Below are 24,676 nucleotides of genomic sequence, written 5' to 3'. Positions count from 1 at the left end.
AAGACTCTTCCGAGGCCAGGAAGCGACGGTTGTTTCCATGCTGCTGCCAAAACCAACTTGCCTGCCACAAATACTTGTCCTGCAAATCGATGTACTGGGTTCTGGACCCCTTCAGGTTTAAAGTGCAGCAAACAGTGGTCCATTTTTAATGGGTATGTCACTCCGGTGACTTCACGTACAAATTTCAATATCTCTACCCAGTAAGCCTGAGTGTGTTTGCAAGTCCACCAAATGTGGAACATGTCCCCTGTTGTATTACATTGTCGCCAGCATGTAGCCAAGCCTGTCCGAAACATCTTTACCAGGCGATGGGGAGTATAATACCAGCAATATAATATTTTATGTCCACTTTCAATCATGGCACTAGAAATCGACACTTTAAGCAGAAAATGAAGTGCTAACTTCCATTGCGGGAGCGTGTATGTTACCCCTAGGGCCTCCCCCCATTTGGCCAAATAGTGTTCTATCGGGTTGGAATATGCCAGCAGCGCTCCGTAAAGCCTGGAGATACTTCCTCTACCCCCACCCTTTCATCATTCCTCTTTCTATTCCAGTTTCAGACAAGCCTAGCTCCCCTTTTGCTCTTCGGGTTATAAAATCCCGCGCTTGGTAGTATTGGAACGCCTGCAAGGGGGATAACCCATATTCTCTATAAAGTTCTTCTAGCGTTACCATTTTGTCTTCTTCCCACATTTGCCCCAGTGTACACAGTCCCAGTTCCTCCCAAGTGAGGTAGGCCTTATCTTGCCTGCCTGGTCCCAAATGGGGGGCAAATCTAAGGTACATGTGCCGGAAGTATTTATGCCCCGGGAAAAACTGTTCTCGAATTTTACACCAAATTTGTAGGGGCCATTGTATCAGTGGTGGACATCTTTTAATTAGCACCTCCAACTCCTGCTTAGCCAGCCATGGTATAGCCTTTAGCGGAAGGATGTTTTTTTTTTCTTTTGATTCCCTCGCAGCAGCACCCTGTGTGGGGACAGCAGAATCCGAGGCACACAAACCCTCCAAACTACTCAGATTTCCAGGGGACAAGACAAATAAGCAGTGCAGGAAGAGAGAGCATCCTCGTAGCCCTGTCTGATCGCTGCTTCCCGTGAGTGTTTTGGAGTGAGAAGGCAGAGTAGTAGCCCTTCACTTAAGCTGCAAACGTCCAAGTGCTCGTCAGGGACGTCCTTTTTTGTTTTTGAGTGAAGGACGTTTCCCTCACAGCAGCCCCAACGAGAGGTGCAGACCTCCTGTTAGGGTTTCCACGGTAAGGGAATCGGAAAATGGTAGTGTATCTCATTACAATACGATTTGGACACATTATAATACTATTTTGCTCATCTGCATTCCATTTTCATTAGCTGCTACCGTGATTGGAAAATGGCTGGGTGGCATGGCTACTCTTATCACTCTTTATGTGCAACTGCTAGAGCAGCAGGTATGGCACAGTTGGCCCAGTTAAGGAAGCCGCATGTATGGCACAGTTTCAAACCTACCTATGTAGCATCAGATATTTCAGGTGTCTGGTACATTGGATGAACATTTGTTTTATTTTATTTTTATTACATTTGTACTTCGCGCTTTCCCACTCATGGCAGGCTCAATGCGGCTTACATATTATATACAGGTACTTATTTGTACGTGGGGCAATGGAGGGTTAAGTGACTTGCCCAGAGTCACAAGGAGCTGCTTGTGCCTGCAGTGGGAATCGAACCCAGTTCCCCAGGACCAAAGTCCACCACTCTAACCACTAGGCCACTCCTGTGGCATTCCAGACTGCAGCTGAATGCATGTCTTTGGCTGTGGTAACCATAAGTGGGGCATCAGTGAGCATCCACACATATGTCAGCTATTACAAGTATATGTTATGTATCCATAGGTATGGCTTCAGCTGCAGCATGCAAGCATATGGGTTCAGAGGCAGTGGCCACCTGTGTGTCACCAGTTACCACAGCTAGTTCTATCACTGCTGCCTGTGTGATGTTGGCCACCGCAGCCTCCTCTAACTCCTGCTGTCCTGCTCTAGTGATGGCCTGGATCTCTTCAGTTTTGGCAGCCACATCTATAGCTCTAGCTACTGTGGTTACATGTATAACATCGTTTGATGCATTTGGTTATGGTGCAGTGCTGTTTGTGAGATGGGACATGTCATCTCATTGGCACCGGCCCAAGGATAACTGGTGGTGTAATCCACCACAACCAAAATATATCGATATCTACTAGAATTTCAGCCCAAGGGTCCCAGCATATATATATAGCTACCCTATCTATGGGCCACTCCATAATGGGTAGGTAAAGGAATTAAAGGAGGCCTTTCAGGCACCCTCTGTAGCACCTTTTGACACTCTAGCCATGAGTGGCAGTAATCCCTGACATCCTGAGATGTACCTGGTCAAAAGAACCGAGCAACAAGCCTATCTAGGGTCCCTGCCTGTGCCAAGTGACCTGCAAATGGATGATATGCTAGTGAAAAATTTCAGGGATCATGACTTGTTTTTGTTCTCCCTTATCAATGTTGTCAACTACCCAGTTTAAAATGTTCTAAACTTTCCTATAAATCAGTATGTACTTCCCTCCTTTGCCCATATTTGTACCAGATTCTCTAGTGTTCTTTGCTGGTCCCTAGAAGCAGCAGCAGCAGTGGCAGAGTTGGTAGCAGGAGGAAAGTGGAGGATAGGGTTGGGCCTGGGGAGGCTTATCCTCTCCAAGCTTCTTATATCAGACACCTATGAGATCATGGTTGTATCAGTCTTCATTTTTTCATACTCTTGTTTGTGTGGTCAGAAAGATGAGGCTCCTGACGAAGGCATGCCTGCCGAAACATGGTCGTGTTGAGCCTTTTTGACAACTGGCTTACATCATTTTTGAGGCAATAAAGACCTGATTATTTGGATTAGCTTTGGTTTCCTCTTTTTTTTTTTGTTCCCTCACCCTTAACTGTTGGCTTTATACGCATTTGTGAGGTTTGGAGTTTCTCCTTTCTTCTTTGTTTCTTGGAACAATTCTACAATACCATAGTAGCACTAACTTCCAGGAATCACACAACAAGGGCATACCTAGGAAAAAGGCAGCAGCATAAACACTGCAGTGGGCACAGTGTTTACGCTGCTGCCTTTAACATCAATACATCTATTGGGAAAACTAAACAAGTCGAATTAGTACAGATCAAACCTACACAGACATTCAGTGCTAACAGAATACTTGGTCTTTATCACACAAGCAGAACACAGATAGACCCTCACCAAGTACAGAATAAGAAACCACAAACTAAAAATATGAATATTTTAGGCAAAAATTCAAATCCAAATACTTACATTCCACCCATACCTTAAAGGTTCAAGGTAGATTACAGCAATATAACTAGACATACCTAGGATATACAGTCAAATTTAAAGTATTAAAATCATAGACTTTTCTGATTTTAAGAATTTCTAAAATTAAACTGAACCCCATGATAAGCCAGACTCTGCATACAATGCAGCACCAAATAAAGAGAAAACAGTGACACATGGTCTCCTGTAGTGTGCAGGGGGTGCCGCAGGGCTCTCCTCTTTCAGCTCTATTGTTTAATGTATATATGGCTTCTCTAGGGCAAATATTTCAAACGTTACAGGCTAGTTACTGTATATAAGCTGATGATATTCAGTTTTTCTTTCCTATTAATGTGTGGAGTACACATAGGAGGTACAAGCACAGTTCTACATGAATGAAATCAATGTTTGGATGTGTGAACATGGTTTATGACTGAATGTTAAAAAATCTGAAGTAATGATTTTGGGACAGAGTGTAGAAGAGTTCTGGTCCTCGTCTTTGATGTTGAACTGGGTAAGTTTACCTGTACAAAGGTTGTTGAAATTGCCGGGTGTGTGTTTAGATTCAGGGTTGACAATGAAACAACAAGTGGTGAATGTTATTCAATCTTGTTTTGCTCGGCTTGGACTCTTGTATAGATTGAAACCCATGTTACCACTAAAAGATTTTTGTGGAGTTATAAAGAGCATGGTTTTGTCATGGCTTGATTATTGCAATGCTCTATATCTTGGGTTGAGTAACTCTAGGATTAAAGTGCTGCAATTGGTACAGAATGCTGCAGCATGTCTAGTTCAGTGGCGTAGCCAGAATGCAATTTTTGGGTGGGCCAAGAGGTTGGATGGTGGGCACTAGAGTTGCCAACTCTTTTTTGAAAGAGAAGAAACAGCAACCTGATGCACTCATGCTCTGTCCCTACCCCACTCCATGCTCGACCTCTACCTCACTCCCCATAACTTCAATGAGGGTTGCAGTGCAGGCTTCAGTGGCAGCAGGCCAATTGAGAGCTAAGGGACGTACAGTAGACTGCACATTTCAGCCCCATTGAGCCATGGTCCTCCAACACACATATGGTATTGAAGCCAGACACATTCTGCATCCAGAGAACTTCTTGGCCCTCCACCAACAATGGATTTAGAACACAGCAAGGATATTTCCCCATAAAACTCATCATACAAATAAATTTTGGTTTCTAGTGTAATTTCAATAACAGCAGCAGGAGAAAGGTGGAGGACATGGTTGGGCCTCGGGAGGCTTCGCCTCTCCAAGCTTCTTATACCAGGCATCTGTGAGATCATGGTTGCACCTGGGGAGGCTTAGGCTCCCTAAGCCTCTTTTATTGGGCACCTATGCATTTTGTCCCATTCTTCTTAAATTCCCACCTTTTTTCAACCATTTTCTCTCCCTCACCCCTTGCTCAGAACTCTCACTGATTCCACAGCAGGGCTTAGCTTCCACTTTCTCTCTTACTCCAGCAGTTACAGTTCAGCATCTTCGCCCTTTAACAAAGCAGCCTTCCCATTGGCTGGATCATACTATTGTCCAGACAGCCATTCTTCTGGCTTCTAGACAGGTGATTTACAAGCTACCATGAACACACTTGGAAATCTAGGTTTTACATAAATGAAGAAAAGTTACATCAATAAAAATCATTTCAACATAAAGTATACACATCATCGGTGCATGCTTGGTAACTTAGCAGGGCAGAGTATATCTTCCAGAGGACAGACTGTACACAATAAGAATGTTATGTTTGTAGCTATCCAGTAATTGTGACAGTCACATCATTCTTAGGATTCTGGGTCATATGGCAACCACTATCTATATTGTTTCCTTTGCAAGACTCCACCTGAGGCGGTGGCCTCTTTGGTGGCAGCTAAAATTCCAATGAAATCAACACTGTCAACCAACCACTTTCAAAAAAGATAAGACACATACTACTTTGATACCAGGGGCCCTCCAACCTCAGGAGGTGATACACCTCCTGAACACAGTATTTCATCCTCATCACGGATGCATTTCTTTCACCTGTGCTTGTGGACATGCAGAGAAAGCATTCTCCATATTAATTAAATAGAGCTTTAGGCCATCTTCTATACCCTTTAGACATTTCAACATTCAGAAAATCTAGTCGCCATGTTCTATATCAATAATCGAGGTTCTGGGTCCTTTAGGCTCTGCTGAGAAGCAGTCAGGACATGAAGGCTGGTGCTTTCTATGAAAATAGTCCTGTGGACCACTTATCGCTCAGGTGATCTCAGCCATTTAGCAGAGAAACTCAGCTAATAGTTTTCATACCCTCTTCCTAAACCCCGTGTCCACTGGTGACTACTGATAGCTATATATGTTGCTAACTGTTAGCTGCTAAAAGTGATAACTGCTAAGATGCCATATTGAGCCTGCAAATAGGTGGGAAAATGTGGGATATAAATGGAGCAAAAATAAAATTAAAAATGAATAAGGGGATAGAACTCCTGAGAAAAGGCTAAAAGGTTAGGGCTCTTCAGTTTGATAAAGAGACTGGTGAGGGGAGATATGATTGAGGTCTACAAAATCCTGAGTGGTGTAGAACGAGTAAAAGTGAATCAGTTTTTTTAAGTACATAAGTAATGCCACACTGGGAAAAGACAAAGGGTCCATCGAGCCCAGCATCTTGTCCACGACAGCGGCCAATCCAGGCCAAGGGCACCTGGCGAGCTTCCCAAATGTACAAACATTCTATACGTGTTATTCCTGGAATTGTGGATTTTTCCCAAGTCCATTTAGTAGTGGTTTATGGACTTGTCCTTTAGGAAACGGTCTAACCCCTTTTTAAACTCTGCTAAGCTAACCGCCTTCACCACGTTCTCCGGCAACGAATTCCAGACTTTAATTATGCGTTGGGTGAAGAAACATTTTCTCCGGTTTGCTTTAAATTTACTACACTGTAGTTTCATCGCATGCCCCCTAGTCCTAGTATTTTTGGAAAGCGTGAACAGATGCGTCACATCCACCTGTTCCACTCCACTCATTATTTTATATACCTCTGTCATGTCTCCCCTCAGCCGTCTCTTCTCCAAGCTGAGAAGCCCTAGCCTCCTTAGTCTTTCTTCATAGGGAAGTCGTCCCATCCCCGCTATCATTTTAGTTGCCCTTCGCTGCACCTTTTCCAATTTTACCATGGAGCGATACAACGGCATTATAACATCCTCACACCTGTTTTCCTTACCTTTCCTAATAATACCCAACATTCTATTCGCTTTCCTAGCCGCAGCAGCACACTGAGCAGAAGGTTTCAGTGTATTATCGACGACGACACCCAGATCCCTTTCTTGGTCCATAACTTCTAACGTGGAACCTTGCATGATGTAGCTATAATTTGGGTTCTTTTTTCCCACATGCATCACCTTGCACTTGCTCACATTAAACGTCATCTGCCATTTAGACACCCAGTCTCGTTAGGTCCTCTTGTAATTTTTCACAATCCTGTCGCGAGTTAACGACTTTGAATAACTTTGTGTCATCAGCAAATTTAATTACCTCACTAGTTACTCCCATCTCTAAATCATTTATAAATATATTAAAAAGCAACGGTCCTAGCACAGACCCCTGAGGAACCCCACTAACTACCCTTCTCCATTGTGAATACTGCCCATTTAAATCCACTCTCTGTTTCCTATCCTTCAACCAGTTTTTAATCCACAATAGGACATTTCCTCCTATCCCATGACCTTCCAGTTTCCTCTGTAGCCTTTCATGAGGTGCCTTGTCAAACGCCTTTTGAAAATCCAGATACACAATATCAACCGGCTCCCCTTTGTCCACATGTTTGTTTACTCCTTCAAAGAACTGAAGTAAATTGCTCAGGTAAGATTTCCCCACACAAAAGCCATGCTGATTTGGTCTCAGTAATCCATGTCCTGGGATGTGCTCTGTAATTTTGTTTTTGATAATAGCCTCTACAATTTTGCCCGGCACCGACGTCCGACTCACCGGTCTATAATTTCCTGGATCTCCACTGGAACCTTTTTAAAAAATCGGCGTTACATTGGCCACCCTCCAATCTTCTGGTACCACGCTTGATTTTAAGGATAAATTGCATATCACTAACAGTAGCTCCACAAGCTCATTTTTCAGTTCTATCAGTACTCTAGAATGAATACCATCAGGTCCAGGAGATTTGCTACTCTTCAGTTTGCTGAACTGCCCCATTAAGTCCTCCAGGTTTACCGTGAAGTCAGTAAGTTTCTCCGACTCGTCCGCGTGAAATACCATTTCCGACACTGGTATCCCATCCAAATCTTCCTCGGTGAAGACCGAAGCAAAGAATTAATTCAATCTCTCTGCTACTCTTTCAAAAAGTACAAAGACTAGGGAAGATTTAATGAAGTTACATGAAAATACTTTTAAAACAAATAGGAGGAAATATTTTTTCACTTAACAAATAGTTAAGCTCTGGAACTCATTGCCGGAGGATGTGGTAACAGCGGTTAGTGTATCCGGGTTTAAAAAAGGTTTGGACATGTTCCAGGAGGAAAAGTCAATAGTCTATTGAGATAGACATGGAGAAGCCATTGCTTGCCCTAGGATTGGTAGCATGGAATGTTGCTACTATTTGGGTTTCTGCCAGGTACTTGTGACCTGGATTGGCCACTGTTGGAAATAGGATACTGGGCTAGATGGACCATTGGTCTGACCCAGTATGGCTATTCTTATGTAACCTGCTGAGTTTTACCACACTGGTAAAAGTGCGCCAAAGTATGTCCGTCTGTGCAGGATTGTTCTGGGAAGGATGAAGTTGAGGTAATCATGATTGTTGTTTAATCTTGCAGGGAGAGGGGCTAGCACTTGATAGCTAATTGGTTGAGGTAGGGAAGGAGAGGCGGGCAAAGCTGAGCCTACTTTAGATAATAATCTTGTATTGGCCCTGATGAAGCTGCCACTACATCATGGAAATGAGAAGAATGAAGCATTAATTTAAATGAAGCATAATCTAAAAAGCATTAATTTTATAAAAAATGACTGTTACTACATAGCAGTTAAAATTATTTGCTAGATCACTGAAATCTAATCTTTTTAATCACTCATACTATTGATTATTCAATGTCTTATATTTATGTGAACTAAAAAATAAAAACCCAAAAAACTATAATCGGTTTCACAGTAGCATACTCTTCTGCTACTGGCTCCCTCCAGCCCCACCTTTTTTTCTGCACCTAGAAATACCTGTGCAGTGAAACCTATGTGCATGCTTGAGCCACTGGACAAAATTCCTTTGAAAATTCTCATATTGCATCCACTCTATATCCTTTTAGAGGCTTCAAACAAAAGAAAATGTCATTTTATGTTGCTTCCTTTCTTTTGCAAAACAATATTACACTTATACCTTTCTAGATTTATACCCCAGATATGCCGTCTGAAAAATATCACTCTGATAAGTCTCACTCTTTGGGAAGGTTTGATCCTTGGCATCTCTCCCGTTGTGTGGTTCTGCCTGTCCCCTATAGACAAGCAGGAATAAATGCAATGCAGTCAAAAATAAGAAACTGTGACATTTTTTGGCTGTGGCTCATGCAGGCACCTTCATGATATTTTATGTATTGAACCAGACCTTTTATGTCTATGTTTTATATCTTCTGTCTGCAGAGGCAAAAGCAGCCCCAGAGGTTTGCTTTAGAGAAGTGAATTCTAAAGGTGACAGATTTGGCAATTGCGGCTTCCAAGACACAAGCTACAGGAAGTGTGACATCAGGTTAGTCGGGACCTTTTAATCAGGAGTGATTGTGTATGTTTACATGGTGATTGCTGGGAAACTCAAAACCAAAATGTCTGCTTTATTTTGAGAGCTGAGACTACCTAGAGTTCCCCCTGGCTGCATACATAAATCCTAATAAATAAATATTTGAACATAAAACAAAAGACAGGTTTAAAAAAACTAGGATTTTTAGCAGTATTTAGTAAGGCATTTGGATGCATACCAGAGCTAACAAAGCTTTGATGTTGGTATTGATTTCAAGTAATACAATTAGTGTGTATCTGAAAAGATGATGTGGCTTGCCATGCTGCTTTATTAGAAAGCAAGTAAATAGATCAGCTGTCAGATTAAAGTTAGATCTCAGGGCCAGATGCACAAAGGCACCTGAAAATTATGGGTGCCATGGAGAGTTTACCGATGCACAGTGACCGATGCACAAAGAGGATGGCATGCAAATGAGATGCACAGATTTTGTGCATCAGTTGCTGTTTGCGACTCGAAGGGCATTTGATAGTTTGCCCATTACGGAGTTTTTAGAGTTTTTTTTTTTTTGGGGGGGGGGGGGTATGTGTCTCGAGCCCCCCCCCCCCATCCCCCGTACAACTCAAACAAAACCCCTCAACCTCCAAAATCCCTGGTGGTCCAGTGCAATCCCCCCCACCCTTTCCCCGGGAACCTAAAAAATCCATGGACCCCTTCCCCATGTGACTGAATAACCCCTCCCCTCTACTTTACCTCCAAAATCTCTGGTGGTCCAGTGGACCCCCCCCATACCAACTTGACCTGGTGGGTCCCAGCCCATGCAGTCTAGTGACAAGCCCTAGAGGCCTAGTGGGATTCCTTCTCACCCCCCAACCGTCTCACATATCTTCAAAGTTGGAGGCAGGAGGACCATCTCCTCCCTCCTGTCTCTGGTCCCACCCAGAACAAAATTGATGCACCGTGCAAGGGCTGGGCGTCACCATTTTGTTCTGGGAGGACCAGAGGCAGGAGATGGTCCTCCTGCCTCCAACTTTGAAGGTATGTGGAAGAGTCTGGGGGTGGGGGGGGGTGGGAAGGAATCTTACTAGACTACCAGAGCTTGCCACTAGAGTGCCTGGCCTGGGTTGGGGGGGAGGGGAGCTCCACTGACACCTACCATGGGGAGCAGTCTGCTTGCACTATATACAGTGCAAGCAGACTGCATCCTATAACCGCTCCAGACTTGTCGTTAATTTTTGTACGTTAAAGGTAGGCACACAGAGCATGGCGATGGCTGTGCATCGCTCGGAATGCTCATTTAAATACTAATGAGCCCATAATACATTTGCATAGGGTTCTTGGTGGCTGCTAATGGCACACGTTAGAGCCACGGAAAACCCCTTTGTGCATTACTCGCTAAATAACATTTGTTTTAGACGGGCTACATCCAGACTAAAACAAATGTTGCCAGCATGGTAAGCTTTGTGCATCAGTCCTTCAGTCTTACCTTGTATGATGATTGTAGTCTGAAGTTTTTTCTCAGATGCACACCATTTTCCCGTTTGCTTGCTTGCTTTATATTATATATATTCCATCTAGCAATACGTTGTTCAAAAAACTGCAATTTCACATTCACAATCTAATACACAATTTAGCTCTGTAATTTGTTGCTAGAGGATGTGGCAAAAGAAGTTAGCATAACTGGTTTTAAAGCTGTTCATAAACAGTTATGCTTTTTTTGGAGGGAAAGGAGAACACAGTGGGGTGAGGGGGGGTAGCAAATGTAAATAAAGAAAACAAGTGGGAAAAGCATGCATAGCATGGCTCATGAAATTCTTTCCAATTCATCTGCATATAAATGCATCTGTGTGTTGGGGGGGGGGGGGGGTTGTACATATTTGTATGTGTCTGTACATGTGTGTGTTCTTTGTGTATGTCTGTGATCAGAGATGAGAGAGGAAGGCAGTTTGACAGGTGCAATTTCTTTTTTTTTTTTTTTAATTTTATTTATAAGAATTTAATTTTACAAGCACTAAAATAACTTGCCAGAAATACAGACAAAATAATACAAGAATTATTTCAATCAGGTAATTATAAACTCTTCCTTAGACCACAAAATAGGGAGAGTGAAACAAGACAATTAAACAACAGTAAACAGATAAAACGTATTAACCTGATTATTGCAATTTCTTAATCATAATGTTAACGTGAATCAGTGTATGTTTACTGCAGCTGTTGAGGGCTGCTTTTCCCATAGAAATGTATTGTGACATTTTTTGAAGGGGGTTTGTTGAACGTCCACCTCCCACCAGATGTAGAAACTTCACTTCTGTAGCACAGAAACTCCAGATCACTTCCTTCCTTCCTTTCTTTGACTGTAGTTGCCTTCCAGTCCTCTTTCCATTGGCTGGAAATAGAAAACTGCAGATAGAGGTTTTAAACTCAGAAAAATATGACACACTACCTGTCGTTCTTCTTTCTAGTTATAAATGTAAAATTCTAGTGACTTCTGAAAATATCCAGACAGTTGGCAATCCTGACCACCTGAGTGCTGAGCATACATCATAGGTCCCCCTAAACATGTGTTCACAAAGTATTCGCAAAGTTTGCCAATGACTTTATCGGACTCTGCCAATAATCAGAGTTGTTACTTGGCAATAAACATAGGAATCAATAAGAAAAGTGTATAATTCATGAAGTAGTTTTCAGAGCAGATTTGACAACAAAGAAAATGAAATAAATGGTAGGGAACTCTTATTCCCTGTGTGTACTTTTTTTTGGGTATGCATGAGTTTTGCATATGTGTATATTTCTGCTTTGTGTTGTGTTTGTGCTAGGCATGTGTTGTGTGTGGGGAGGTAGGTGAGGATGGCAAGTTTGAGAGAGGGTGTTTGTTTCTGATCTGTAGTCTTGTGTATATGTATATATGTATCTATGTATATATAATATATGTATATATGTGTGTGTATATATATATATATATATATATAGCTATAGATAGATATAGATATATATAGATATGTACAGTGGCGTCGCGAGGGCAGCTGACACCCGGGGCGGGTCGCCGCGACGCACCCTCCCCCCCCCGTAGCGCAACCCCCCCCCCCCCCCCCCCCCCGCCTGCGAGAACATACCTGGAAGGCGGTGAGGGGCAGGTGGGAGGGCCAATCCGCCGAGAGCACGCCGCTGGGGGGGTGTCGGCACCTCGCTGGTTCCTTGCTCTCTCTGCCCCGGAACAGGAAGTAACCTGTTCTGGGGCAGAGAGAGCAAGGAACCAGCGAGGCGCCAACACCCCCCAGCGGCGTGCACCCGGGCGGACCGCCCCACCGCCCCCCCCTTCCTACGCCCCCCCTTCCTACGCCACTGGATATGTGTATATATATATATATATAGAGAGAGAGATTGATTAGGCGACAGTCTGTTTTCCTTTTGTAGTTGCAGAGAAGATTCTTTTAACACACATGTTCCCCTTGCACTTGTTCTGTAAATATTAAAAATCAAAATTTTTTGTACCTTTGACCATTTTGTTTTTCCATGTGGATTGGTCCTGATCTCTCTTTACTGCTTCCTGTTCTTCATTTTCTCCTAAGTCCTTTGCAGGGTCTAATTTCCATTTCTTCGAGGACAAGCAGGCTCAGTTGTATTCTCACATGTGGGTCCCATGTTGTCATCCCATGAAACCGGTGCGGACGCTGTATAGTGTGTAGATATTTCAATAAAATTCTAGCAACATTCCACTATGCACACGTGGGTGCCTTCCTGCATGAGCACGGGTCCCTCAATCTTCATTTTTCTGCAAAGCAGGGAGGACATGTCTTTGCAGTGCCTTCCTGTATGGGTTTTTTCCTTCATTTTCTTCACTTTTTTCTCTGTTTTCACTTTCGACTGATTTCCCTCATAGTTCTTATTGTTTTTGCCCCTTTTGAGTTTTCTTTGTTTTTCATGACTCTATAGGGCGTCTTAGGCCTGAGCACCGACCTTGATTTGTACTCGCCCCCTTTTTGTACTTCAAAATTGAGGAATTTAATTTCGCCATGATTTTTTCTGATGTTCAAGACGATCCCCAGTGGCTTCAAGAGGTGCGCCCAAAGTAATCGGGTGATTTCAGTGATGGACCCGCACACTTGGTGCATTGGGTGCCTTGGGCCATTGCACCAAGGCACCCAATGCACCATAACCCTAACACATGTTCTCTCTGTTTTAAAATGGAGTTCAGGACATAGAGGGCGCATCAGGTCCTACAGTAGAGACTTTTTGGTTCCTTGAAGGCCAATCCTTCGACATTAGCACTGGAAGCATTGACCTTGATGGGTGCCTAGACCTCTAGGAGTGCACAGGAATTGATAAGGTCTCCACTTCCTCAGCATCGGGCGCTGATAGTCAGCCCCGGGAATGGTTGGTGTTGGACCAGACACCAAGGACATGTACGGGTTCGATGATGTCCTAATCAGCACTGATGAGCCACAATGCTCAGTGTTGGGGGAAGCTCGAGAAGCAAAAGCATCAGTCCTCTTTGACGCACAGTGCTGGGAGTTCTAGAGCATCGGTGTCACTGGTACCCAAAAAACACCAACACTGGGAGGAGTATCGCCCTCCTTGATGGAGGTGCTGGTGCACCAGTCTCTGGGCAGTCAGGTTCATACTTCCGGTTTGGCACCGGCTCCTTCGCTGGCTGTCCCTGTCCTGGCTCCTCTGCCGATGCCTACCTTTGATGAGTGGTACTGAGCCATGCTCAGGGAGGAGCTGGCACAGATGCTACAGCTGCACACTTCTCAGGTATTGAGGGCACTTTTGCCAGCTATGGCTCAGCCCCAGCTTCTTCCTGAGGCTCCTACCTTGCCAGTGGAGCAGTCTTCGATGCTGGCACCCCAAAAGGGTATTGACGTCAACCCAGGCAGTACTTCAGGAAGACCTTAGTAAATTGGAAGACTGGGCATCCAGATAGCAGAAGAAATTTAATGTGGCCAAATGCAAGGGTGATGCACATTTGAAAGAATAATCCAAATCATAGTTACCTGATGCTAGGGTCCATCTTGGGGGTCAGCACTCAAGAAAAAGATTTAGGTGTTGTCATAGATTATACGCTGAAATCTTTTGCTCGGTGTGCAGCGGCAGCCAAAAATAGCAAACAGGATGCTATGAATTACTAGGAAAGGGATGGTGACTAAAGATAGAAAATAATATAATGCCTCTTTATCGCTCCATGGTGCGACCGCACCTTGAGTATTGCGTTCAGTTCTCGTCGCAGTATCTCAAAAAAAATATAGCAGAATTAGAAAAGGTTCAAAGAAGAGCTACCAAAATGATAAAAGGGATGGAAGTCCTCTCATATGAAGAAAGGCTAAAGAGTTTAGGGCTCTTCAGCTTGGAAAAGAGACGGATAAGGAGAGAGATGATTGAGGTCTACAAAATCCTGGGTGTTTTAGAACGAATATATCGATTTATTTATTTATTTACTTTTTTTTTTTTTACTTGTTCCTAAAGTACAAAAACTAGGGGACACTTAAGGAAGTTACATGGAAATACTTTTTAAACCAATAGGAGGAAATATTTTTTCACTCAACGAATAGTTAAGCTCTAGAACTTTTTGCCGGAGAATATGGTAACAGTGATTATCAGCAACTACTAGGAGGTCTGCTCGATACTGTGTAGGCTTGGGCTTTTCTACCTCAAGAGAGAGTGGGTGTCTTAGTGGCAATTGCCTTGTAAGTCCAAAGCAGCAAGCAGATCACAGCTCGGCAGATGTTGAGATTGTTAGGCCACATAGCCTCTACAGTGCTTGTCAAGGTCCCTTCAGAGTTGGACCACTTCCTTCTCAGATGGACAATTTAGTCAAATTTGACTATAGGACTGCCATTCCAAATTTTGTATCCTAAGAAGGTATTAACAATGGATGCATCCAACCTGATATGGGGGAGCTGATGTCATTGGGCTTTACACCTAGGAGATATGGTCTGTTTAGGAAACAGATCTCCTTCCTTGTCATCTATACCAAACCAGTCCAGACTAATGGGTTGTGTCCATCTACCAGCGGAAGGAGTCAGAGAAAATAGTTCCAAGTAAACCGCCCCTTAAGGGTATCGTGCAGCCTGGAATGTTCAGTATTTTCTCTGTCTCCTATTGGATGCTGGACGGATCGTGCAGCTGCTCTGGATTGCTGGCTGGTAGCTCCTGTCCCAGATTCTTCTGGTGACAGTGGAGCCAGGGGTGTGCTGGTAGCCATGTTGGGGCTAGTTTTAGATGATACTCAATGGTCCTGAGTTCCTCATCTGCCAGCTATGGTGATATCCAGTGACCCTGGTTCCCTCCCCTCCCCTACCTCCCCTGGCTGGTGTGATGGTTGATTGTGGCATGGAGTAACTTGTCTCCCCTGTGGAGTTCTTCTCTTCTGTGGTCGTAGGTATATCTGAATTTCTGCCTCTGAGGTAAGCCTTTATTTTGTGCGCACAGCTAATGTCAGGATCACGAAACTCAGTTGTTTTTCTCCTCTTCACGGTCCTAGACGGAGGCTGGTTGGAGGTAGTGGAGATGAAAACGGTAATGGAATTCAAACATGCATGGGATAAACACAAAGGAATCCTGCTTAGAAGGAATGGTTCCGTGGAATCTTAGCGGAGATTGGGTGGTGACGCCGGTAATTGGGAAACAAAATGGGAGCTGGGCAGACTTCTATGGTCTACGCCCAGACCGTGACTGAATAGATAGGGATGGGCTGGAGTGTAAATTTTAAGGGGCTTCGATGTTAGCTTCAGAACTTAGTACAAGGAGTAAGGTTGGGGGGGTGGCAGGGAGAGACCCCCCCTGTATAACGTTCCTGGCTACGCTACTGGTCCCATGCATAGTTCTGCTCTATGCTATAACTTGTTTGATTTGATTTGCTTACTTTATTTTTGTCTATTAGATTGTAAGCTCTTTGAGCAGGGACTGTCTTTCTTCTATGTTTGTGCAGTGCTGCGTACGCCTTGTAGCGCTATAAAAATGCTAAATAGTAGTAGTACTGGGCAGACTTGTACGGTCTGTGCCCTGAGAAAGGCAAGGACAAATCAAACTCGGGTATACATATAAAGTATCACATACCATGTAAAATGAGTTTATCTTGTTGGGCAGATTGGATGGACTGTACAGGTCTTTATCTGCTGTCATTTACTATGTTACTATCTTTGCGGTTTGGAGGTCTTAGTCTGCCATTTCCAAAGTGGGGGAAGTCTCTCGTTGGCTCCTTTTGGCTGCAGGCTCTGTCTTTTTAGTCCACTGCTATTTTTTTCATTCCTGTCAGCCTCAAGTCCCATTTCCCTTTCCCCCTTACGTGGCTGTTGGTCAGTTCTTTTTCAGACCATCCGGTCTCTGCTGCTTCAGGCATCTTGCTTGAGTCACCCCTGCTCTTTGATTCTTGTTTTGGAGCTTTTCCTCCCTTCCTTAGGGAGGTTCTGGTTCTCTCGTCCTCATGGATCCCTCCTGTCTGCTCTGGTTTGTCTGCAGGGTACTTTCCTTCTGGCGGGAGTCCGAGTTGACCTTGGTGTGCAACTGCTAGCTCAAATCCCTCTTCTGAGTACCCTTGGGAGCGCCATTTTTACCAGTCTTTTGCTTGGACTCATTTCAGTGTCTCTTTATGGGAATGTGCCTTTTTTGGACTACCACAGCTCTTCTTCGCTTCCCTTGCTTACAGGCAGATTTTGCCTTTTCTAGTTTCAGGCGCCTCTCTCCTGGCACATTTGGCACTCCTTCCTTTTTCTGTAAGGGGCGCAGTTCTTTCCTGCCGAGCAGATCTATTGCTGTGCATCTGGATTATCACCTCTTAGCTCTGCGCTTTTCTCTACTTTTCTGTAAGGAAGTGGATCTGTTTTAAGTCTGGAGTTTGACTGTTCCTTAGCTGGTTTTTCCTCAGTTTGGTGTTAGTGGCCAGTTTCCTCTTTGTTCCTGGCCTGGCGAGAGTTGTTTTTCCTCACTGCCTTACAGCTGCATTTTGCTCCCTATGGTCTGAGGATTCCAGATCTGTGATGCTTACCTCCCTCTTGGCAAGAGTCCTTTCTCTACGTTGACTGCTGCTCCATATCGGTAACCTAGGAAGGGCGGTCTTTGTGGCTCAGAGACCACTTGGGGGCCAAGAGTGTCTCTTGGGGCATGGGGCTTTCTCTTCTTGTAGTTTTAGTCCCTCTGGGCCAGGGGAGTGCAGCGCTGGGTCTGCATTTCCACAAGTTGTGCTCCTTTCCTGTTGGCCTCCTGGCAGCACCTTCTTCTCTGATGAGCGCAGCTCTGTTTCTGTCCCTTGAGCACAGTTCAGTCTCTGACTGTGGAGTGTATTGTCACCTTTGCCTGTTGGGCACTGTTTCACCTTATCGGTCAACCCCAGCTCTTTTCTGTGGGTTGGATACAGTAACTTCTCGGCAGCTGTGGCATACCACAGTTTAGATTGCTAGACAAGGCTGCCTTGTCTTCTGTTAGCTACCGTTCCTGTGGCACCTTTGCTTGCCATAGCCTCTTGTTGGTTAGCGAGAAGTTTCTCCATTGCTGGAGTTTGAATTCGTCTTCTCCTTTTGTGGCTACTTAGCACCTTGGGGGTGTGGCTCTCGACTCTTTCTTTTTGTCTCCTTTTGTTCTCTTGGCTCTGTTCTTTCATCCCTAAGTCCAGAGCGAGCTGGTTGAGGAGTACTCTTTCTACGGTTGTACCCTGGTATGCTGCTGCCCTTTTCTTCTTGGTTCTCCTGGAGAGACTAGCACTCCAGTTAATTGGTTCTCTCGACTCTGGAGTCTATTCTTGTTCTATGGAGTTTGATTCTCTTACTAGGCGCGGGTCTGGGTGGTTCCTGGTCCTTTCTTCCTTCTATGAAGTGTGGCGCACTGTTTGGGGTTGCATACTCCTAGTACTTGTTAGGGTCGCTTCATCCGGCCATCTTGGATTCAAGGCAGACCGGCAGGTTTGGGAGTTAGTCTTTGTCCTGCCAGGGTTCGAAAAAGTGGATCCTGGTCTAGGAGAAACAGTTCTTCTCCTTGTTTCTTAGATACAACTGTTGCCTTCCTTCCAAGGGGGTGGGGGGTCCTTTGGCATGAGTATCTTTTGCTGCTTCTTTTGCTACTCCCGGGACAGGGGTACGTAATTTTTCATTTGCTCAGGACGTTTGTTTTACGTCCTATGGCTTCAGTTCCTTTTCTAGTGTCTAACTCTTTTCCATTTTGGTAGCCTGGTGGTTCAGATGTTCGAATGCTTTTCTGCTGATCAGTTTTTTGCTGAGTGTATAGCTTTGTTGATTTTTCAACCTTCTGCATTCTTCTTTCTCCCTCCCTCTTTGGGAAACTGCTTTGCTACATCCCATTGGACTGGTCTGGTATAGATGACAAGGAAAAATTATGTTCTTACCTGATAATTTTCTTTCCTTTAATCATACCAGACCAGTCCAGATGCCCTCCCTGGCTAAAGTCTGTCAGAGTGTTGTTTTCTTTAGGTATCTCTGGCTGTTCCACTTTCTCAGGGGTCAACCAGTGAGGATACTTTTAGACTGAAAGAAAAGAGCTAAACTATCCACAGATAACTTGAGATGCAAAACTAACAGTATTCACATCAGTTATTTTGTTAAAAATTTGAAATAACTCTTTAGAAGATTTTCCTGCCCGCTGTACCTGTAACTTGTAGAAATTAACTTTGGCCAATAAAATTGCTGCTTTATAATTCCTGATATTTTCACGCCAAAGGTTATAATAAGACTTTTCCCTAGTCTTTTTCCTGATATTTTCACGCCAAAGGTTATAATAAGACTTTTCCATAGTCTTTCTCCACTGCCTTTTAATTCTTGTACAGGTCCTTTTCTGAAGAGCTAATGATTCAGTATACCAAGGATTGTTTCTGTACAAAATCTTAACAGATCTTAATTTAAATAATTTGGAAAGTGTTTTATCTACCCCAGAATTCCAAGAATAGGTAACATCAGTAGAGCCTTGACTAGTCAAATAGGATTCAAGTTCATTCCAAAAGGCAGAGGGATCAAATAGTGTATGATGAACTTTAATGACTTTATCCTTTTCAGGCAGCTTAATTGGAAAAGATAGTTTAAGAAAAAAATCTTATAAGAAATGATCAGACCTAGAAATCAGTTTCCAAGCCAAATAATCTAAACACAGTCCTGTATTAGAGTCAGACAACCAACCTACAAAATCAAGCGTATGACCTTTAATATGAGTGGGAGCTAACATCTTGATCATTAGTACATTCCAAATGCAAGTTGATATCTCTTAGAATAATAAGCTTATCAAAAAAAGCTGCATAAAAAGAAAGAAATTCATACAGTTTACATTGGTCACTAGCCCAACAACCTGGTGGTCTGTAAATTAATATAATACCCAAAGAATAACCATCTTCAGAATCAATTTAAAAACCATCAATTCCAGATATTTAGCAATATAACTATCAATAAAAGACATGATAAAAAAAACCTCTTAAAAAAATAGCATCGTGCCTCCACCCCTTTAATCTTGGACAACTAATCATTTTATATCCCAAAGGATACAAATCTACTAAATAAGATGAATTTAAATCTGAAATCCAAGATTCAGCAACAAAGATCAAAACTGCCTGAGAATCCTCAATCAAATCACAATTATAAAAGACTAGTAAGAAAGGCCCGTTTCTGAGACCAATGAAACGGGCACTAGCAAGGTTTTAATCATAGTGTGTATGTTTGAGAGAGTGTGTGTGAGAGTGACTGTGTGAGAGAGAGAGACAGAGTGAATGTGCGAGTGTAACCACATCTGAGGAAAGACCAAGTTCAGATAATAATGTAACAGTTATATTACAAGACTGCCTTTTATTACCTGCTAAGCGTTTCTGTTAAGAGGTCGATTTTCCACTATAATCTCAATATGGTGATTTAAGTATTGTGGAGCAGTCGGTCTGATGAGAAGAAGGAAAACATTGAACACGACAATGATCTGAGAAACTATCCCAAGTACCAAATTGTGGAACAAAGTTAAAATAAATGCAATAAAATACCAAATAATCAAAAAAGTAAACTAAAATTAACCAGGCACTACTCCAGTTGCCATGCAAAGTGCACGCTAAGGAGCGCACCTTTGGCTTTTGCCTTAGGCATCATGCAGAATGACGATGTGCCATTAGTCACAGCATCTGACGCAGATGCCAGTGGACGGAGCTTGCTCCCATGCCCGGTCTAGATGGTAAAGCCAAAGCGAAAGGTGGAGCATGCTCCCACACCCTTGAAAACAGCAGTCGGGATCGAATACGCAAGTTCAGTCTTAAGAACTGAAAATGCACTGCAGCGCTCACTAAAAGATGGTAATAACTGAGCCTGCAAAATATCTTCTCCCAATCTTTATATATGTCTCTAGTGGCATAGATATTTAATAGCATGGCCTACAAAGATGCCCCCAGTGACCAACCCTTGCTCCTCCAAACTCAAATTCATTTTTTCTGACTGGGAGATGATAATCTCCACATGTCATCCTACAAGCCAAATTCACTCAAGCAGCTTGAGGATGTCAAATCTGATGCCACATCAAATGTAATTAGCAGTGAACCCTTGTGCATCTCTGTCTGGTGGTGTAATAAAGAAGACTGATCCCACCATTTTCTCAGTGCTGTGTCCCTTCCATAAATCACTTTGACTGATAGACTTCCTTGAACTTCCACAAAAGCAGAGAATTTACAAAGTGCACAGTCCAACAATACAGGCAGGTTGGAAACTGGATGGAAATTCACTGGTATAGACACATCCAGACTCAGACTGGTTGAAGCACTGCATGTTTTAATCCATCAGGTGCTGCTACCCTTGCTTCTGAAATGAATTAATAAAGGTCACAATACTTAGGCCCACCTCTTCTTAATCATAATGTATTCATCAGCTATGGGAGGTAACTATCTAGAACCTAGCCACCAGGTTTTAAACCATGCAATATATTTCTAATATCTTCTACCAAAGCTATAGAAAACTACCTCAATCATCCACCAACTTCTCCATTTGAGCTTGTCTTTGAGACCCTCTCTGAGTCCCCACATGAGCCACCTTTGATGTATTTGCAAAATCACATCACTTGCCATCTTGTTTTTATATGCAGATATAAACTCTGCATGTGCATTAGACTGGTCTATACCGAGCAAAATCAAACTGTCTAAAATGTCCCATTGTGATTGAGTTATTTACATATATATATATATATTTTTTTTTTTTTTTTTTTTTGGAACATATGTTCTTCTCTCGTGGATGTCCTGAATTGATAGGTTCCTACTGCATATAGTAACCTAAAACAGAAGTAATGCAACAACAAAAGATCTGTGCAGTGCAAGTATGACCAGAAGCACTTCCCTGTGCCTCGGCTGTAATTGTTGGACAGTTTTTCTGTTGCATAATGTGATCAGAAGATGCACCTCTTTCAAGACTCCTTTTCCAATACTTCTGTTTTGTAGGAATGCAATGTGTGGGAAGCTCCAGTGTGAGAATGTGGAAACCATGCCTATCTTTGGCATCCAGCCTGCCACTATCAAGACACCCATTGGCAGTACCTTTTGTTGGGGTGTGGATTTCCAGCTTGGCTCTGATGTTCCAGATCCTGGTATGGTGAATGAAGGAACAAAGTGTGAGAATGGAAAGGTGAGAAACATCAAGAATTGGGAAGTTGTGGTGAGGTGATTTGAAGGTTTGTAGCCCACAGATAAAACTTTGCAGTTTTGAGTATGGTGGGAGAGATTTGGTTTCATTATTCTCCACGGTCAAGTCAGTCATGTATATATAGGTAACATCATTGGCTTTGGCTCAGATACAGAATTTCTCCAAGGACAAACAAGATAGCAAGGACTCACATGGGTGACATCACTTATTTTTCTTTTCGATATACTAATATTTGTACACCACAAAGAAAGTATTTGATGGGTGATATGGTAAAAATTAGTAAACTTGAAGTCCTTGTGGGATCACCTTGGTCTTTTCCCTTTCTGCAATGCTAATTGGGTTTGCGTCATTGGAGCTTGCCTGAAGATGGTGCTTTTTTGCTAATAGTTTTCTTTGTTAATTTTTTCTGCTTCTGTCAGTACTTTGTTCCCTGTTAGCATCTTAGCTAAGTTTTTCATCCATTTGCAGGTTTTCTTCCTTGTTTGTGCTAGCCTTATGTAGGCTTCGATACGAGGATCTCGGGCTCTTGATTGGGGTATTTGTGTTCAAAATTGAGTTGTCTGATTTTATGGTAGCTATTTTTTCAGAGATGTCCCAGAAAAAAGCCTCCAGTGGCTTAGAAAATTGCACCTTGTGCTGGTATAGGGAGGGAGGGGGAGGGTCTAAGGTGGGGTTTGGGGGGGGAGGGGTTTTCTTAGGGTTGGGGGATTTCTGTTTCATAAAATCGAAAAATGTTGAACGACACTTGACCCTACCTGTCCCTCCAACTACCGCCCCATCTCTCTCCTCCCCTTCCTCTCCAAAATACTTGAGTGCGCCGTTCACAGTCGCTGCCTTGATTTTCTCTCCTCTCATGCCATCCTAGATCCACTTCAATCTGGTTTTCGCCCTCTACACTCGACAGAAACAGCACTCTAAAGTCTGCAACGACCTGCTCCTCGCCAAATCCAGAGGCCACTATTCTATCCTCATCCTCCTTGATCTATCCGCTGCGTTTGACACTGTCAATCATGATTTACTTCTTGCCACACTGTCCTCTTTTGGGTTCCAAGGCTCTGTCCTTTCCTGGTTCTCCTCTTATCTCTCCCACCGCACCTTCAGAGTACACTCTCATGGATCTTCCTCCACTCCCATCCCACTATCTGTTGGAGTTCCCCAGGGATCTGTCCTTGGACCCCTTCTCTTCTCAATCTACACCTCTTCCCTAGGCTCACTGATCTCATCTCATGGTTTTCAGTATCATCTTTATGCTGATGACACCAAGCTATATCTCTCCACACCAGACATCACCGCGGAGACCCAGGCCAAGGTCTCGGCCTGCTTATCCGACATTGCTGCCTGGATGTCCAACCGCCACCTGAAGCTGAACATGTCCAAAACCGAGCTCCTCGTCTTTCCACCTAAACCCACCTCTCCTCTTCCTCCACTCTCTATCTCAGTTGATAAACCCTCATCCACCCCGTCACATCTGCCCGCAACCTCGGAGTCATCTTTGATTCCTTCCTCTCCTTCTCTGCGCATATCCAACAGTCTGCCAAGACCTGTCGCTTCTTCCTCTTCAACATCAGCAAAATTCGCCCTTTCCTATCTGAGCACACCACACAAACTCTCGTCCACGCTCTCATTACCTCTCGCCTTGACTACTGCAACTTACTCCTCACCGGCCTCCCACTTAGCCATCTATCCCCCCTTCAATCTGTTCAGAACGCTGCCGCACGTCTTATATTCCGCCTGAACCGATATACTCACATCACCCCTCTCCTCAAGTCACTTCACTGGCTTCCGATCAGATACCGCATACAATTCAAGCTTCTCCTCCTTACCTACAAATGCACCCGGTCTGCGGCTCCTCACTACCTCTCTAACCTCATCTCCCCCTATGTTCCCGCCCATAACCTACGCTCACAGGACAAATCCCTCCTTTCAGTTCCCTTCTCCACCACTGCCAACTCCAGGCTTCGCTCATTCTGCCTTGCCGCACCCTACGCTTGGAACAATCTTCCTCAATCCCTACGCCAAGCCCCCTCCCTACCCATCTTCAGATCTCTGCTTAAAACTCACCTCTTCAATGCTGCTTTCGACACCTAACCTTTCGTGAAATATAGTATGCCCTATCAGACGGACTCTACACTTGTCTTTAGATTGTTTAGATTGTCTTTAGATTGTACACCTGTCTTTTAGATTGTAAGCTCCTTGAGCAGGGACTGTCCTTCCATGTTAAATTGTACAACGCTGCGTAACCCTAGTAGCGCTTTAGAAATGTTAAGTAGTAGTAGTAGGAGCGGAGGGCAGGGGGAGAAATTAAATCGCTGGAGGGGAGGGCAGGGGGAGAGAACAGATCGCTGGGCATGGAGAGGAGGGGAGGGCAGGGGGAGAGAAGAAATCGCTGGAGAGGAGGGGAGGGCAGGGGGATAGAAGAGATCGCTGGACATGGAGGGGAGGGCAGGGCAGGGGGAAGAGAACAGATTGCTGGACATGGAGAGGAGGGGAGGGCAGGGAGAAGAGAACAGATCGCTGGACATGGAGGGGAGGGCAGGGGGAAGAGAACAGATCACTGGACATGGAGAGGAGGGGAGGGCAGGGGGGGAGAGAAGAAATCACTCGAGAGGAGGGGAGGGCAGGGGGAGAGAAGAGATCACTGGACATGAAGAGAAGGGGAGGGCAGGGGGAGAGAAGAGATCGCTGGAGAGGAGGGGACGGCAGGGGGAGAGAACAGATCACTGGACATGGAGAGGTGGAGGACAGAGGGAGAGAAAAGAGGTTGCTGGAGAGGAGGGGAGGGCAGGGAGAGAGGAGAATTGCTGGCGATGGATGGAGGGGAGGGGAGAGAGGAGAATTGCTGGACATGAATGGATGGATGGAGAGGAGGGCAGGGAGAGAGAAGAGATTGCTGGACGTGGATGGATGGGAGGGTAAGGCAGGGGGAGAGAAGAGATCACTGGACATGGATGGATGGAGGGGAGGGCAGGGGCGAGAGGAGAATTGCTGGACATGGATGGAGGGGAGGGAAGTCAGGAAGGAGATGCACATGATGGAGGGAAGGGAGGAGAAATTCTGGACATGGATGGAG

The 24,676-nt window shown here is 44.1% G+C and overlaps 1 protein-coding gene across 2 annotated transcripts in view; it reads left to right on the top strand.

Annotated features, from left to right (window-relative positions):
* The window catches only part of LOC115469357 (disintegrin and metalloproteinase domain-containing protein 9-like), a 240,843-nt gene that overhangs the window by 148,309 nt on the left and 67,858 nt on the right, over window positions 1–24,676 (top strand). For both annotated transcript variants that reach the window (XM_030201903.1, XM_030201904.1), the window contains 2 exons: window positions 8,923–9,028; window positions 21,405–21,588. In XM_030201903.1, the coding sequence (XP_030057763.1) occupies window positions 8,923–9,028; window positions 21,405–21,588 (290 nt within the window). The remainder of the gene's footprint in view (window positions 1–8,922; window positions 9,029–21,404; window positions 21,589–24,676) is intronic.

Source organism: Microcaecilia unicolor, chromosome 4 (genome assembly GCF_901765095.1).
Source record: "Microcaecilia unicolor chromosome 4, aMicUni1.1, whole genome shotgun sequence".
Lineage (NCBI taxonomy): Eukaryota > Metazoa > Chordata > Amphibia > Gymnophiona > Siphonopidae > Microcaecilia > Microcaecilia unicolor.
This window is presented reverse-complemented; position numbering and strand designations above follow the sequence as displayed.